This window comes from Synchiropus splendidus, chromosome 9 (genome assembly GCF_027744825.2).
Source record: "Synchiropus splendidus isolate RoL2022-P1 chromosome 9, RoL_Sspl_1.0, whole genome shotgun sequence".
Taxonomy (NCBI): domain Eukaryota; kingdom Metazoa; phylum Chordata; class Actinopteri; order Syngnathiformes; family Callionymidae; genus Synchiropus; species Synchiropus splendidus.
The window spans coordinates 6228013-6244082 of NC_071342.1; the positions used below are offsets into that span (position 1 = coordinate 6228013).

General features: G+C 40.0%; 1 protein-coding gene across 2 annotated transcripts in view; it reads right to left on the reverse strand.

Moving 5' to 3' along the window:
* The window catches only part of LOC128765090 (cGMP-dependent protein kinase 1), a 113733-nt gene that overhangs the window by 68411 nt on the left and 29252 nt on the right, over window positions 1–16070 (reverse strand). For both annotated transcript variants that reach the window (XM_053875523.1, XM_053875522.1), the window contains exon 3: window positions 1486–1599. In XM_053875523.1, the coding sequence (XP_053731498.1) occupies window positions 1486–1599 (114 nt within the window). The remainder of the gene's footprint in view (window positions 1–1485; window positions 1600–16070) is intronic.

Sequence of the window (16070 nt, forward strand, 5' to 3'; positions counted from 1 at the left end):
TTTTAACATAAACTCAGAAGCGTGATGATGGGAAAATACAAGAAGGACAGACTCTCCAACGCCAGGTGGGAAGGAGAATCTTTTATATCCCGCAAGAGTTGGCTCATTTTCCCATGGGCATCTGTTGCTATAGCAACAGGGGGCTGGGAGTTGTGAGGTTGGCCGGTCAGTACTAGGGGGATCAGGAGAATTGAAGGAGGTCAGTAAAAGTCTCACAACCTTTATTCCATCATCAGCCATTTTGACTTCACACTTACGCCTCTTTCTGGGTCCAAGAGACCCCCGGACCTTCATACATGCGTCATCACCCGAGTCAGAAATCGATCACAGTACAGACTAGAATAATTTTCAGGTGTCTTGACAGTGTAAAGAATGATGAATAATGTAAGTTTCAGTGAGGTCTTGCGTTGTGAGAAAAGGTCACTTGACACAAACAAACTTGGCCAAGCGTTTATAATGACCACTGAATATGCATCATTCTCTGGTTCAAGCTATTTGCAAATTGGATGGGTATTTTATGATCACGCTTGTGGCTTGTGTGACCTGATATTTCATTAATGGCAGGGACTAGAGGATGTGAGTGTGTACCTGCTTCAGCCATGCTTGTGAGGACTAATTCTTGCAGGGCAATTTCTTTGTTTTCCACAATGTTAAGCCTAAATTTAGGGGTTAAAATGTCAAAATACCTAGGTCATTATAATTGCGTTTAAGTTTGTTTCAGAGTCCTGGTTAAGGTTAGCCATCTGTTTTGGACGGTTAGGTTCAGGCTGTGAGGATGCATGAAAGTCAATGAGAAATGCCCAAAAACATAGCAGCTGGCAACGTGAACCTATTCTCCTGTTGCCAAAACTGTAGCTAATAGCTTATCTATGACACTTAAGATACAGAAAGAAAACCACTCATGACTCAAACCTGAAAGCACCCGGCTGATGGCATGACCGTCAAGTTATCCTGCGATCAATGTTGGTCGTGTAAGGAAAGTACCCTGATAAGCTCCGCACACTGGTTTTAACAGCTGGGTGTTTACATGAACTCATTTGCTTCTCCCATTCTCAATGTTCTTTTCCACCCTGAGACACATTTACAACCTCTTTCCCCACTTCCTGCTTCACATAAACACATATTATTCACCCTGACGCACTCTGATAACGTGCAGGTTCCAGGTTACATTTCTCAGTGTCGTCTGACAGACCGGCGACTCGCCACGGCCGATCGTTCAGACATGAAAGAGCAGCACCAATAAACCTTTGCCATTTTTCTACAATGACAATACTGAGACACTCAACTGAAGAGCGGGGAACACGTTTCAATCCTCACCCAATGCTCTCGCAATTGCTGAGTCCATTCATAAGGTGACAGTGCATCCACTATTTTTCTGAATAGCTGCTTTTCAAGCAACTTCATAAGAAAAGCCAGTAAATCTCTGCCGACTCCATTGAAAATATGCAAGCGCTTCAAGCATTTTATTTTTAGAAGGCAACTTACTTTTGACTGTGGCGGTCCTGGTGCAGTTGTAGAGAATCGCCAGCTCTCCAAAAACCTTTCCCGGACCCATAGTGCAGAGTTTCAGGGTCTCCTTCGTCACCTCCACTTTTCCATCTGAAAAACACCCACAAAAAGCCCTCCATTAAACATAATGTTATTCAAATTGCACATTTATTCTTTTCCACCTGGCCACTCGTGCTGGCGAGTCCTCCAGTGCACTCAATATGTGCAGCAACAGAGTTTCAGTTGGAAAATGGAGTGGATGATAGCAGTGTTGAGGGCTTTTGCTTCATTTTGGGGAGCACCCAGCCAGAGTACTCTACTAAACTCACTGGGCTGGAAAAAAATAATAATAATGTGCAGAACCAACACTGACTGGCTGCAAGTAAGTCATGTGCAGAGACCTGTAAAATAAGACTTATCTTAAGCTGAGCTCACCTTAAAACATTTAGCACACTTTTTTTTTTTTTTTTTATTATAGCTTGTTTACTTTAATATTTTAGGCTACAAAAACAAACTTCTTCATAATGTGTATGAATGGAGTTGAAATAACATGTTATGTATATCATTATATAATACGGGAAGAGGACATTTTGTTTATTAAAATATATTTAATAAGAACAGGGAACTAGTACTTGTCCATTTCTTAACGTTACTCAAGCATCATGACTGTTTGGAACATTTTTTTCAAGACCATTTCTGGTCTTTATTTTTATTTTTTTTGTGACTGTATGACTAATAAACTTGTGCTAATAGACTTGTGTATTCTGTATTCAGTTAGGTCTTTTGGTCTTGCCCCCCACATCCGTCTTGGGTTGGGTGGTCATATTATAGTTTTTAAGAAATGAAAGAATCCTGGAGCGTAATAGTTCTTCACATCTCATTCACTGCCGTAAAACATTCATGTCCATGACACATTTGTTCATCCATGCATTCATCTGAGAATAGGTGTCAGGGGGGCAGCAGTCTCATCAAAGAAGCCCAGACATTCTCCCCAGAAACTTGGACGTGTGCGCATCATCTTACAGAGGAAGTGTGCTCGGGGCATCTGTAAGAGAACCTAGAGCCACCTCAGCTGGCTTCTCTCAATGTGGCGGAGCAGAAACACACTTCAGTGTTGAAGAGCAAACTTGCTCTCAAACTAGGTGGTGCTTTGCTACATACATTACATGAATTATGCAAGTGTAAGGGCATACACTGGCAAAAGACTTGTCCTCTCAGGTACGTCGCTGCTGACACCAACACCGTCTTTATTAAACACATGAATTGAAATGCACCGGCACAGGAGACACTTTATTAGGTCCAGCTGAAGTAAGTGGAATACAAATCGCTCCAGTCGTCGGGACATTGCAGGGTCAATGACATTGTGTAGAAGCCATTAAAATACCTCCAGTGCGTATATATTCCCCATAAAGATAAAACACCTGTTTCGACATAGAATCACCCCACCATTTCCACACTTCCACTTTATCTATTTTCATCCACTAGCTGCTATTAGTTGCCTTCCGCTTCTTCTTTCCTCATCCCTCAATACGATCTATAGATCTGAGCATTGGAGCTCTTTTCCACCCCACTCGTTGGGCCTCCCCCTGGGCTTCAAGATCACACTCAGGTCAGAAGGATAGCTGCTCCTCCTTCATCCTCTTCAGAGCTGCCCTCACCTCCATCTTATTAATCTACTGGGACACCTGACCCAAGATCTCCCTCTGTCTATCCTCCTGTCTCTCTCGTTTCCTTCCTTCATTACAGTAGTCCCTAGAAGTACTACTTCTTTCTCTCACACTCTGCTGATACCTCATTTCCTTCCAAGTCCTTGACTACCCCAAGCTGCTACACATCCTTGCTCTCTCTCTCTCTCTTTCTCCTTCGTCCCTGAGTACATCTGTCTTGTGACCCAGTCTCCCATCCAAGTCCCCATAATCCACGGCTCTCTTTGCCATCCAAGTACTCCCGTTTACACTCCTCATCTCTCTGCTTATCCCACTGTTTCTTTGCATCCTTCTTAACTCTTTGCTGAACCTCATCCCTCCCTCATCTTTCCCTGATCATTCACTTTTAGTATTAAACTCGCCAATTGAAACAAGAGATATTCTTGCAATAATGAGTGATTATGAGGGACTATGCTTGGCCCTATATTATTTGGTGCTTTTCACTTTAACTCAAGTACGTGATTAATACAATCTAAATAACAGAAAACGCCTTCCAATTCAGCTCAGACTGCAGATATTAGCAAATAATCCACATGGATTTCCAAGTATTTCTCATGTGAACACCAGCTCTGACTGCACTCCACTGACATCATTCTTTTCTGTGACTCCTATCCGATTTGGGAGACAGACTGGCCTGCTTATGCTCTACAATAGTTAATCCACATCATCCCGGGAGACTGGGATGAAGTGTCAGCTCCGCAGTGTCCGGGCTGAGCCTCAGAAAATCAAACGAAATTCTGCATCAAAATAATTCTTCTCACAGAGGCTTGTGCGAGAACATGACGTTTTGTAATCGCGTCACAGACGACACATGGTGCGATGGTTACCTCTCGTATCTACCTGGTCGAGTTCACGTGAGGACAATATGACTTATGAAAAGCCGATAAGAAGAACATATCAATTTCTTGTGGACAGTGATTAAGTTTGAGGTGAATGACTGTCATTGGAGGAATTATCAGTCAGTTCTAAACACATACCGAGATGAATTATTCATTTGGGGATTTGTTTGGGATCAACGGAAGAATCTGACCCAATGTTTTTGAGTGCATTTCCTGTTAAATCAGCAGTTGTTGAACACTCACCTTTGAAGATGGATTTAATTAAAATGTTTTCATTAAATGGAAAATTTATTCAGAAGGATTTCATTCTTGCAATAATATTGAATGTGAATTGATGAAGTAAATGCTTCAAATTCAATAATTGAAGTCAATCATTAAGTTAAAATTTTTATTTTCATTAGAACAATTTGAAATATCATAAAAAACATGCATTCAAAATCTGAATCTGAACTATAGTCATCCAAAAAAGTATAATTAGAGAGGCCAAACTTCAAGCTCAAAGGGAAATAGGATTAGGTGCAATACATTTATCACACATTTTTATTTTTTTTAATAAAATTGCTGAGAAACAGATCATAACATAATAGAGTCCTAAGTGCAAGACTGGAACGTTATCACCAATTTTCATTTTTTCCAATTCAAAACTATTAATAGCAAAGTATAATTAAAATAAATGAGGCGGAAAACTCTAATACAACAGCGACTCCCTTCACTCATCGGCTGAACAAAATTTCCCTTTTAACCCAATTAAAATGGCAAAAAGAGTCGGAAAGGAAGAAAGATGTATAATTAGAATTTTCTCTTTCAGTCCTCCCCAGCATGTGCCAACCTCTCGAGGCGATGCAGTTAATAGCAGATCATTGGAATGCACACTGTGCGCTGCATTTACACAGCCGGGCCAGCAGGACGGACCTCTGAGCGGACTGCCCGCCCTCCGCAACTGATACTGGCAGAATGTTTCATGAAAAAGCAGCTGCTTACATGGAGAGTGCTGGCAGTTGAACAAATTCAGCTATGAAATGAACTAACATCTCCAACAGGAGTGGTTTATGAGCAAAAGTTTGTGGTATCAAAACAGAGTAGGATCCTTAAAGGGCTGAAATATAAGTATTTCAAATGTACTGTCGAAGCAGCTTTGTGTCTGTATGACTGACTTGGTCTTGGTTTGGGTCTAGCCCCCCATATTGGTCTTGGTCTCGAGACTGGCCGTCGAAGTCTTGGTCTTGGTCTCTGTACACTCTCGTCCCATTTTAGGTGGTCACGACTACAACACTACTACTATTACTACTAACTATTACTACGTATTACACATATAAAACCACCTGTCCCAGCAAGACAGGATCACAGGGAGGTCGCTTCACACTGGCTTTGGACAAGAAGCAGTGACCACCCTCACAAGGATCCTTAAAGGGCTGAAACACACACAATAGAAGCACTGCAAATGGTAAATGTGTTGTCTAAGGAGCGTTGTTCTTGACCCATCTCTGCTTAATCACTTAACAGGTTTGAGCAATATATAATAATATAATACCAGAGACAAACAAGGGCGTAATTAGCATATGAATGAAAGATGTGCGTAGTCAGGTAATTACATGACTATTTTTGTCGCCGCTCAACGGTTCATGTGGGAAAGCAAATGCTCATAAGCCAATAATAGTATTTAAAATTAATTCTGTGTGTGGGGTTGCTTGCATGACTCACTGTGACCCGTTGTAGCGCTCCAGGGAGTGAGCTCATCCTCAGTGTTACGCTGCTTTGATTAGCCGCAGCCTTTGGAGACTAGAAGAAGATGTGTGTCGTTCCTCTCCAACATCACACAACAGCAGTCTCAAAGAAATATTATTTCAGCTCCACAGTATGGATGGTGGCGTATGAAACATTCGTAATGCGTTGAGTTCCCAGGCATATGCTGTCAATCGCGTTCATTAATATGAATAAAAGGACATTTGTTTTTCCATCGACTCATGGAGCTGAAGCTCAGATTTCTTTCAGCAAAGAAATACGCACCCAAAACTTTGATCTGACACAGAATTCATGAAAACTCCTTGACGTTTTGCAGCAGGCAAACTAGAACGTCGCAAGATCCCCACAGTATTTCTGCATTTATAAATGATGCAAAACATATTTGGGACCTAAAGCAGTGACACCAGAATCTTGGCCGACCACACTGAAACGCTAGTAAATTGTGTGTGTTGTGTGGTGCCAAACAACATGTTTCAATGTCGCCTCACGGGTAAAATGAATTTCCCGCCTATGATTAAAAGTTAGCTTCTTACTTTCTAGCAGTGGCTGCTATGTGAAATCCAAGCTAGTGAGGACACTCTGGAAAGGTCACTAATCCATCTCAGGAGTCAGACACACAGGCAGCTACACGCACTCAGCAGTACGAGCAGGTGGTGTGTTTTGGGGAAGGAAAAGCACACAAATACCAAAGTTAATTAAAATAAGAAACATGCATGATGAGAAAATGAGAACATACGCCAAAATATTAAATCAGTCAAAACAGCTTACCCCTCTCATTTAATTATATTTGGAAGAAGAAATATGTCATGTTTGGCGAAACCAATTCAGAAAGAATCCAAAAATGAAATGCTAGTCAAACTCGAGTCCTGCGTGCCAAAACTGGCCGGTATATCATTTATGAGACCCTGAGTGCATGTGGCTGGTTCAAATGTAAATTTACAGATTTAATGTGCAGCATAAACTAGTGTTGTTTTTTGTTTTGTTCTATTTAATAAGACATCAGTGTGATATCTCCCTCAACCTACAATACTACATTTGATTTAATGTTGATTTAGACACATTTGCATTGAAAGGGTCAAATACAAACACTGGTACTATGAGATAATGAGATATACTGTGTTTTGGGAGTGAAAGAAAATATTGATACACTCAAATATTGCGTGATTTTGTGTCAATATTTTTGCTATAATATCACAATACTTGATGTGTGATATTGATATTTCAAGTCATCAATTTCAATATTTAATATTGATATTTTAAATATAAACGTATCAGATATTGATATTTAAAATTTCATACATAGATAATTTGATGTGCTGCTGCATTTGAGTCGTGCTTAATATTAATGTTTGCTTTTTGTACAATGGAGTCATTTTGTTGATAATGGGAACAAATCTTTCCTCTGTTGGAGTGTGAAATTTTACTGAAAGTCTAACTGGACTGTGTTCATAACAATAAACTTGTTTTTATGCACATAATATTGTACTGCATAATCTGATTTCCCCTTTAAAATGATGGCACTTATTACAATATATTGCTGAACTTAGAGTATTGCAATATATTGTACTGTATCGTATCACCACTCCTGTGTCAGGATACTATCATATCGCAAGATACCTGCCAATACACAGCCCTACAGTAGATTGGATGTTGGTTTTTTAAAGAGTGTTTTAACATACCAAAGAAAAAAGATTTTAATCTCGACAAAAAAGGACCAGAAAGTAATCGATGTATCTGTCATACTAATTTTGTTTTGACATTGTGGTCCCACACCCATTCAAGGATCCTTCCCACCACCAGCCATCGATCGTACATGAGTTGAAGAATATAACCCACTGCAGTTTCTCATCGCCACGTGACGTAAATTCACAATGAAGCTATAAATATCCGTCAGTTCAGGGGTCACACGTAGAGTAATGTTCTCTTCCTCTCTTCACATTGACAGTGGTGTTTCCTAAGCAGCACAAATTGGACATCAAGAAACAGGATACGGGGGAGTTGAAATCCCACTGAGGGTAACATGCAAAGCAGTGCCTCATCCTAATGGGCTTTGCTCCTCCACAAGCGCTCGTGGGTCACATTACCCAGTCTTCCCAACAGACCCACGAGGAGCTGAAACTACATGAAGCAGAACCTTATCCAGATCCCACTGGCCAGAAACGGGTCGTTACCGCCGAATTGTTTTTGTTAGCGGAACACAAGTTGTGGCTAAATATAGAATGAATTATGTGCATGGCAGTTTTGTTTGGAATATTTTCAAGACGAAAAAGAGGAGAAGGCATCACCCAGTTTGGGAGAAACAATTGAGGTTATTCAAAAACGAGAAATGTGTGGGTTTCATAAATCGCTCCCCAGCATTTCTTCGAACTGAGCGTTTTCTAAAGGCCAAAACAAGTCAGAAGTTAGAGGCAGGGTAAAGCTGAAATTGAAAAGATCGAGGAGCAGACGTGGCGCTTCACGCTCAGACGAATAAGTTACAAAACAAATGCTTTAAGACTTGATCTTCATCACAAGATTGAAAGTGATCAACAATGCATGAGCGAGTTGCGACTTCCCCTTCAGTCAAAGTTAGGCAACTCCTCGAGCAACAACCTGAGGCGAACTGCAGGAACAATCACCCTAGATATGATGTGTTTTCATTCACGCAGGCAGCTTTAATGTGCTGTGGTCCAGTTCTACAGTCCCACATCATTGGTTCACCCCGTTGCATTTGATGGGATGAGACATAAAATGGAATGAATTTACTGCATCCATGAACGTGTTCATTCACACACATCAGCCCGGACGCAGTGCTTTCAAGGACACACCCAACCTGAGCTGCGAAGAGACTGTTGGATTCTATTTCAGAGGTAAAAAAAAATGCAAATGTAAAAAACTTTAAATAGTCGCAGATAGATTTGTTCCAGATAATGCTAATTCAGCTGAAAAAAAATGGACTCACACCTGGACTCCAGCAACATGTGCCAGATCGACTTCTTTTGCCCCCACTGGTAATTTGCTCTGATTTTTTGTATTTTGACTCCCTTTGTTCTCCCTGCTCCATGGGGCTTCTTGGTTTTCTCTCTGTTTCTGTTACTTCCTACTCGTGCATTCGTTTTGACGACCTCGATAGCTTACTTTCTTTTATTGCTCATCGAGTGTGTGTCCTCTTGTTACAGACTCTACTTGCATTCTTTCTCCCGGTTCGGTGACGATCTTTGTTTAGACTCATTCCGTTGTGGTCTCTTCCCGGTTTCGGTGACCCTTTGGATTTATTTTCGGTTTTCTCCTCCCGGTTCGGTGACGCCTTTTGTTCCGTATTTTTGTATTATTTATTAAATCATATTTGACTCGCTCCAGCCTCCTGTGACTCATTCATCACTGCACTTGGGTCCCGCCCTGCATCTTGAACCATGACAAAACGCTTAAAATATTTATCGTTGACTACCACTCAGAGTTTCTGCTAAGTGAAAGCAAACATGGCTCACAGCCACAGTTTAAATGACAGCTGCCATGACTACAGAATAATGATCTCTTTGTTAAAGATGAAATGCCCGAAGGTGACCGAACACAGTAAAATGATGTAGAAATATTGAAACAAAAATGCATCTGGGGTTGAGGGTAATGACAGTTTCCTGCCATTGTTGCCTCTGGTTAGTTTATATTACAGAGGTTTAGAGAAATTCTCAAAATATTAGTGCTCACGAGACCACACAGACTGGGATGAATACAGAGCATAATTCTGTAATTCTGTCATTGTGTGCAACTGCCTGTAATTGTAAAGTAACTACTGTATATTTCTTGTATGTGAGTGGTTTGTGTCCCATGCTTATCAAATATGCATGCTCAAACACTGCCTCTGTTGTCGCACTCACGCCAAGTTTATGCCTTAATATTTGTTGACCGGTATTTTAAGACGTTCATGGTTTTTGGTTTCCATGGTGACACCCCAAGGTTACACGAGAAGAAGATGCTGTCTCTTTCCTCCCAGAAATAGGTTCTTATTCATTAAAACTTTAAAAAGTAAAACACTGGGATCACGGATTTGGTAAAGGAGAGAGAAAATTTGGGGAATGTTAGTCATCGCGTTAATAATAAATTAAGTCACCAGTTGAGTGGTTCACAGTGGACCTGCACGCCCACACACTCTTGCAAACAAATATTGGAACACACTGTTTGTTGTCTGAATTACTGCAGGTCAATAAATTTCCATTGCAATTCCAACATCATCAACCTGCCTTCCACGTAAATGGTAATCCATAATACATATTAATGGGGGTGATAATTGCAATGTCTTGGCAGAGCACAGTACTGCAGAGTACAATCATCATTGTACACCGTTGAGAGCAGATGGTGGTTTTAAAAGCCTGTTTGGAGTGTTGTCCATTTATTCCATTCCATCATAATAATACCCAGAAAACAGATTCTTAATAAAAGCCTGACATCCGTTTCTCTTCTCCAGTTCAAAGTACAAAGCAGTGACTTTTAAGAACAACAAAAAACAAACCCTAGCTACGTAATGTGGAGCTCAAAACAACCCAGATCAGAAAATCTTTTTATTTTCTACGTTCCAAGAATTGGTTCCATTGGACCAATGAGGTGGGCCGTAACTTCCTGAAACCAAATCATATGAATGTGGCCTGTGTCAGCCAGACACACAGCCACTGTTTAGAACTGCAGAATCAAATTGTAATTTCATGGCAAACATTTTCACCGAGTCAGCTGGCACTGGATGACTTTCACTTGTTTTCAGAGTTGAAGCTGAAGAGCTTTTCTTTAAATCACTTTGGTTTGTGACTGCTAACTAGCATAGCCAATAATAGATAGACAATCAGGAAGCAAGCAGACCGCACAACAAGGAAGCAAAGGGAAGTTTGGATATTTATTGATCTGATCACATGATCAGAAAAACTAACTGAATTATACAAGGTACTATACACACTATGATAAGCAAAACATACCATGAAGACAATTATGAAGGCAGCATATTTAGTCATACATTTGAAGGCAAACATTGATAATATGGACTTGAATTAATACGCAATATAAAACAGCAAGCAGCTTTGATGAAGAACTGAAGATAAAATGCTGTTTTCTCAATTCTCCAAAGCTGTGTGATGACTGTAGCTCCAGATGTCTGAGGTTCCTAGTTACCCATCACTCAGAACAATTCTAGCTACAGTCTTCAATCACTTGTAAACTTCATTTCAACAGCAAAAAGCAGAATGAAAAATTCAACTTTTATCTCCGTCTCCTCACGAACAACTGGTGCCAGAGCTTTGTTTTGACAAGCTGAATATATGGCACTTTAACACAAGAACAAAATAAAGAATGACATAAAAAGAGGGTAGGCAAGTGCTGGCAGAGGAGATTTAGATTTAGAAGATTTTGAATACAGTCAGGGACAAAGTAAGGAAAATATTTGGAGGATTAAAAAGGTTTTTTTTGTGTCAACTGGAAATTGAAAGTGAACTACAAAAGAGCAGAGTGTATTGGCTATGGCAGTCAAGTCAATGCTGATGGGACTGAATCAGTGTCAACACACACAAATTCAACCCAAGAAATCATGTTTTACACCAGTTTTAAATACACAGAGGTGGTTACTAATTTAAAGTGCACCCAAAACTAGATCACCTCTAACTAGGCCTGCCAATATTAGTCATTCAAAAGCGACAAACGGACGCTATGACCTATAGAGATGACTGTGATCAAACTTTTTCTCACAAGCAAAAATTCTAAATATCAACAATTAATCTGGAAAAAATAGGTGAAGGACATGTGATATTGTGCTGTGAGGAGGTTAAGCTAAAAGTAGCCACCAGGAGTTAGTAGTAAGGAAGTCCAGTCGTAGTCCGATAAAGACAACAGATTTCCTGAGTTTTGAAAAGTGATTTAAAAACAAGAAGCGAAGAGGCCTGTCGGATGTGTAAAGGTAGAAAATCCCTAAAGAAAAGGCGGGTTCACCCCTTGACATAACAATAAACCCTCCATTGCGGCCAACAAACTACTAGTTCAAATGACACTTAATTTAGGACGAGCAAACCGCATTCTATAGGCGTATGTTTGTGGTAAATCTATCCCAAAGACGGTTGAGAGTTTGAGTCAAAACTACAAATCATTTCAACAAGAACACCCTTCCTTTAAGCAAATCTAATTCTCTTGAGCGAAAACAAGCAGGTTTGCCAGTGATTCCCAGGACCATCATGTGTAGTCCAACATTTCAGGGACGAGACACTCCTGCCGCTCAGTGTGAATGTTGATGCCACCACAGAGCAAACCCGACTCTCCTCTGCAATTACGCCACAACAAATCTCCCCGTGACTCTCCCGGTGTTGGACCCCCAATTATGTCTCTGGCGCTGACAAGAGGATTGATGACCCGTGCAGGGTGCGCTGGAAATTGTCATTTTGGGATTCACATAGCCAATCACAGCCTTCTAATTAGCAGAGAGCAGCCACTGGGTGCCCAGACACAGTTGCTTTTTTTAACTCACTTACTGAGACAGTCTCAACATTAGAATGCACTTATATGGCATCTTAACTGTCTGAATAATGAGGCTTTTTATTTCAGTCAGCTGCTTGAATCATGGCTTCAATGAGGTTGTGTCAAACTCCCCGAGTGCTTTATTAACCATCGACAACCATCACCACAACTATGAGACAGTATACATGAAAATAACTCTGCATTTACCTCGAAACGAGGCTTCCCAAAGTGCAAACTCCCCTGCAGCTCTTCATGGGGAATAATACAAACTGACTAAAAATAAGCACATTATTTGAATATACAATACAAGGGTATCTTTTTAATACAGCATGTCCCTGTTATTTTGATGTAAACCTTCATTAGCACTGATCCAGTAGAGAATAAACATGGAAGAAGGCTGAATTAGACGTCAGCAAGTAATAGCTTGCAACATTCACTGCAAATTGTGCTTTTATGAAATGACGCTGCGTTCCATCTTTATCTTCATTCAGTGGGCTCCAGGTTTGCTGGAGCCTATCACAGCTCCTTGGGGTCCCATTGAGGTTGATCTGGCTGACAACAGGGGACGTCCCCTTCCTCACTGAAGATTAGGGCTGTGTATTCACGGGTATCTTGCGATACGACACGTATCCCGACACAAGTGGTGATATAATACGTACAATACTGTAAGTTCTGCAATATATTGTAGTACCAATTTTTTGGGGGGGAAATGGATTTTATTATATATATATATATATATATATATATATATATATATATATATATATATATATATTTTTTTTTTTTTTTATTTATTTATTTTTCTTTATTAAATAGTACATGTGACGTCAGTCCAGTTTGATTTTCTGTGAAATTTCCGACAGAGGAATGAATCTCTGCCTTAATCAACAAAATAACATGTACAGAAAGAAAACGTTCACAAACACATCAGAAATGCAGCTGCATATACAAAGTATGTATTGTATTAGTATACATATTAAATATTGATCTAGCTGACTTAAAATATCAAGACAATATCGTGCAATCAAGCATTGCGATATTTGAGAGTGACAATTCATTTTATACATTTTAATCACAGCTAAATTGGATGTATGTATTAATATGTATTATTAATGTATTATATTATTATTATTATATATTAATGTATTTAATATACATTATATAATAATATATAAATTGTCTAAAATAAGATCGCTCTGATGAAGCCCCGCTGGTTGTGATGCATCTGCTCCTCCCGACTCGCTGCTCACTCGGCAGCAGCATGTCTTCTGTGGAAGTTCTTTCAATCTGTCATGTAAAGTTAGCATCCTGCAGCACATGCACAGAAAAATGTTGTGCAGGGAAGCGTGTTTGAATGAAATATGCCATTTGAAGCAGTGGCACTTGACAGAGCACAGAGAGTTTTTCGGGCTCGTGAAAGAGACAACACGCAGCGAGAGCAGCTGACGGTTAGCAACACCCGCCGGTCCGAGCGTGACATTCGCAACGCTAAGCAAATTTCCCGAGAAATAATCATTAATTGCATCGAGTCTAATGGCCAGCCTTTCTCAGGTGTTGTTTATGCAGAGATGGAAACGACAACCTTTGAAAACATCCGGAGTGGAAACTTTCATAAATGCAGTGCTCTCTGTCTTGAGGTCCTGCTACAAGCAGCCAGTAAGTAAATATTTCACAGACATAGCATAGTCTCAAGAGATTCACCAAACTGCGACATCACACGTCGAAATAAATGTTTTTCAGTTGTCCTTTTGACAGAATAGTTGCTGCATTCAGCAAGGTTTTTCTGCTTTTTTGCCTCTTTGAAAAGGTATGTGTAAATGTTGAAATAAAGATTTAATGGTTCATATAATTTTTTCACGTCATGTACACAGAAGGTCTCATCATTTTGAATACAAATTCATTGTCAATCCATGTGATCGGTATTGGTGGTGATCAGCACTCTGGCTGATCGGTATTGGTGATCGGCAGCAAAAATCCTGATCGGCGCATCCCTAAATATAAATATACACAGAATATCTTTATTTCAAACTGTAACTAAATTGTATAAAAAGAATGGTCTGCCGCTCCGGTGGATATATTTGGTAAAAATAAGCTTCTACATTATGTGTAAGATTTGTTAGAAGCAACTGTAACATGTTGATAAAGCATGATATCAAATGTCATGAACAAACTGTATACTTGACTTGGATTTTCAGCGAGAGTTGATAGAAGTGGTTGAAGCAGCAAAATGAAATATATGGTTGCCATGGTGATAATCTTTTGGTTGGCATGAGAGCAGAAGGTAGCTTCCAAACCCTGCCTGGTTCTGGCTTAAAGTCAAATTAGTTTCCCCATAGAAAAGAACACATTTTGTATGTTACTGAAAACAGGCAGGTAAAACATGAAAGAGGCTTTCATGGACGACAGCTATCGAAAGATAGGCATGACTGAAGCCAAGTCAAGGCATATCCAGGTTACACTGGCCCTATAAATCCACTCCCTCAGATTGACAAAAAGTCAATCATCATAAATACAATTAAAGTGGACAAGCCACTGACTATTTGGCCAAACTAAACAAACATCCCGCCCCAGAACAGTGACACCACATTTCACCAAGTCAAGTTTCAAGTTATTTGTCAGACGTTATCAAAATGAAGAGATGGGCTCGATAAAAAGTCTGCGGAGAAATGAAAAAGTGAAAAAAAAAGTCTTATCCGTGTGGCCAGAAAAGCTTGACTGTGCTGACATTGATTGATGAAATTGGCCTTTCAGACATTGGCTGCCGTCTCAAAGAGTATCAATAAGACTTGAAAAACAAACTGCTCTCAACCTCTTTCGCCCTCACTGTTTCAGAAGCGCGGACATAAACAGAGGATAGAAAGGCTGCTAAACAGCATCACAACTCCATGCTTCAGTTAACAACCACAGTTTCTTCTAAGAGGACATTTACTGTGCTGTTAACGCACCTTGAAGCGCCCCAAAAAGTTCTTAACGTAATGCTCCTGCATGCTGTGATTCATTTAATCTGAATCCAGTGTGTGCTAGGAGCTGGGGAGTTGCTCTTAATTTGGTTTGCAGATAAGCTTTGTCTGCACACTGTCTGACTTTTTACATTAAAATATTCCCATATTAGGAGAGTTCCTGCACAAGTCGCTTTTTTTTCCAGACCCACCTCCTTTCGTTGGCCTCAAACAGATTAAAATGAAAGCAACAAACCAGCATGCGGCCTCGAATAATCAGCTGGATTAATAAAGTTTTTAGGGTCTTATTAATGTCTGACTATTTAGTTAATACATGAAGATGTGTTAGTATTTGGTTAGTTATTTGGGCTTAAACTGTGGGTGTGTTGGCTGAGATTGAGGCGCTAAAGATGCTAATTTCTCCAATAAAAACAGCATCTCTTACCGTTTTCAAGTGAGAATGTTGATGACAAAATCCTGTGAGTCAAATGAAAATACCAAAAAAACTAGCAACGCAGTATGATTGCCAAATATTGCAAGCTAACTCTTGGAAATATGATGGCATACTCCATATGCTGCATTCTAGTTACCACGGAAGCGGGAAGTTGGACCAGGGGTTCAGAATATTAGTGACATCCCATAAGCTATTCTCCTGCATGCAGGCAACTTATTGATCAATACGTTTGATCAAAACCTGCAGGATGAAGACACAAATTCATGCAAATGTCTTTCTTTCGTATGGCGTATTTCATTGATTCTAAACTTCTACTTTCTGTTTACATTCAGGGAAGTCTTTAGGCTTGAGGTGATGAGGATTCGCCCATCTTTTGGAGTTGGGAGCCAAAATATCACTCAACTTTGGGATCAATCTATTCCAGATCATCACTAGACCC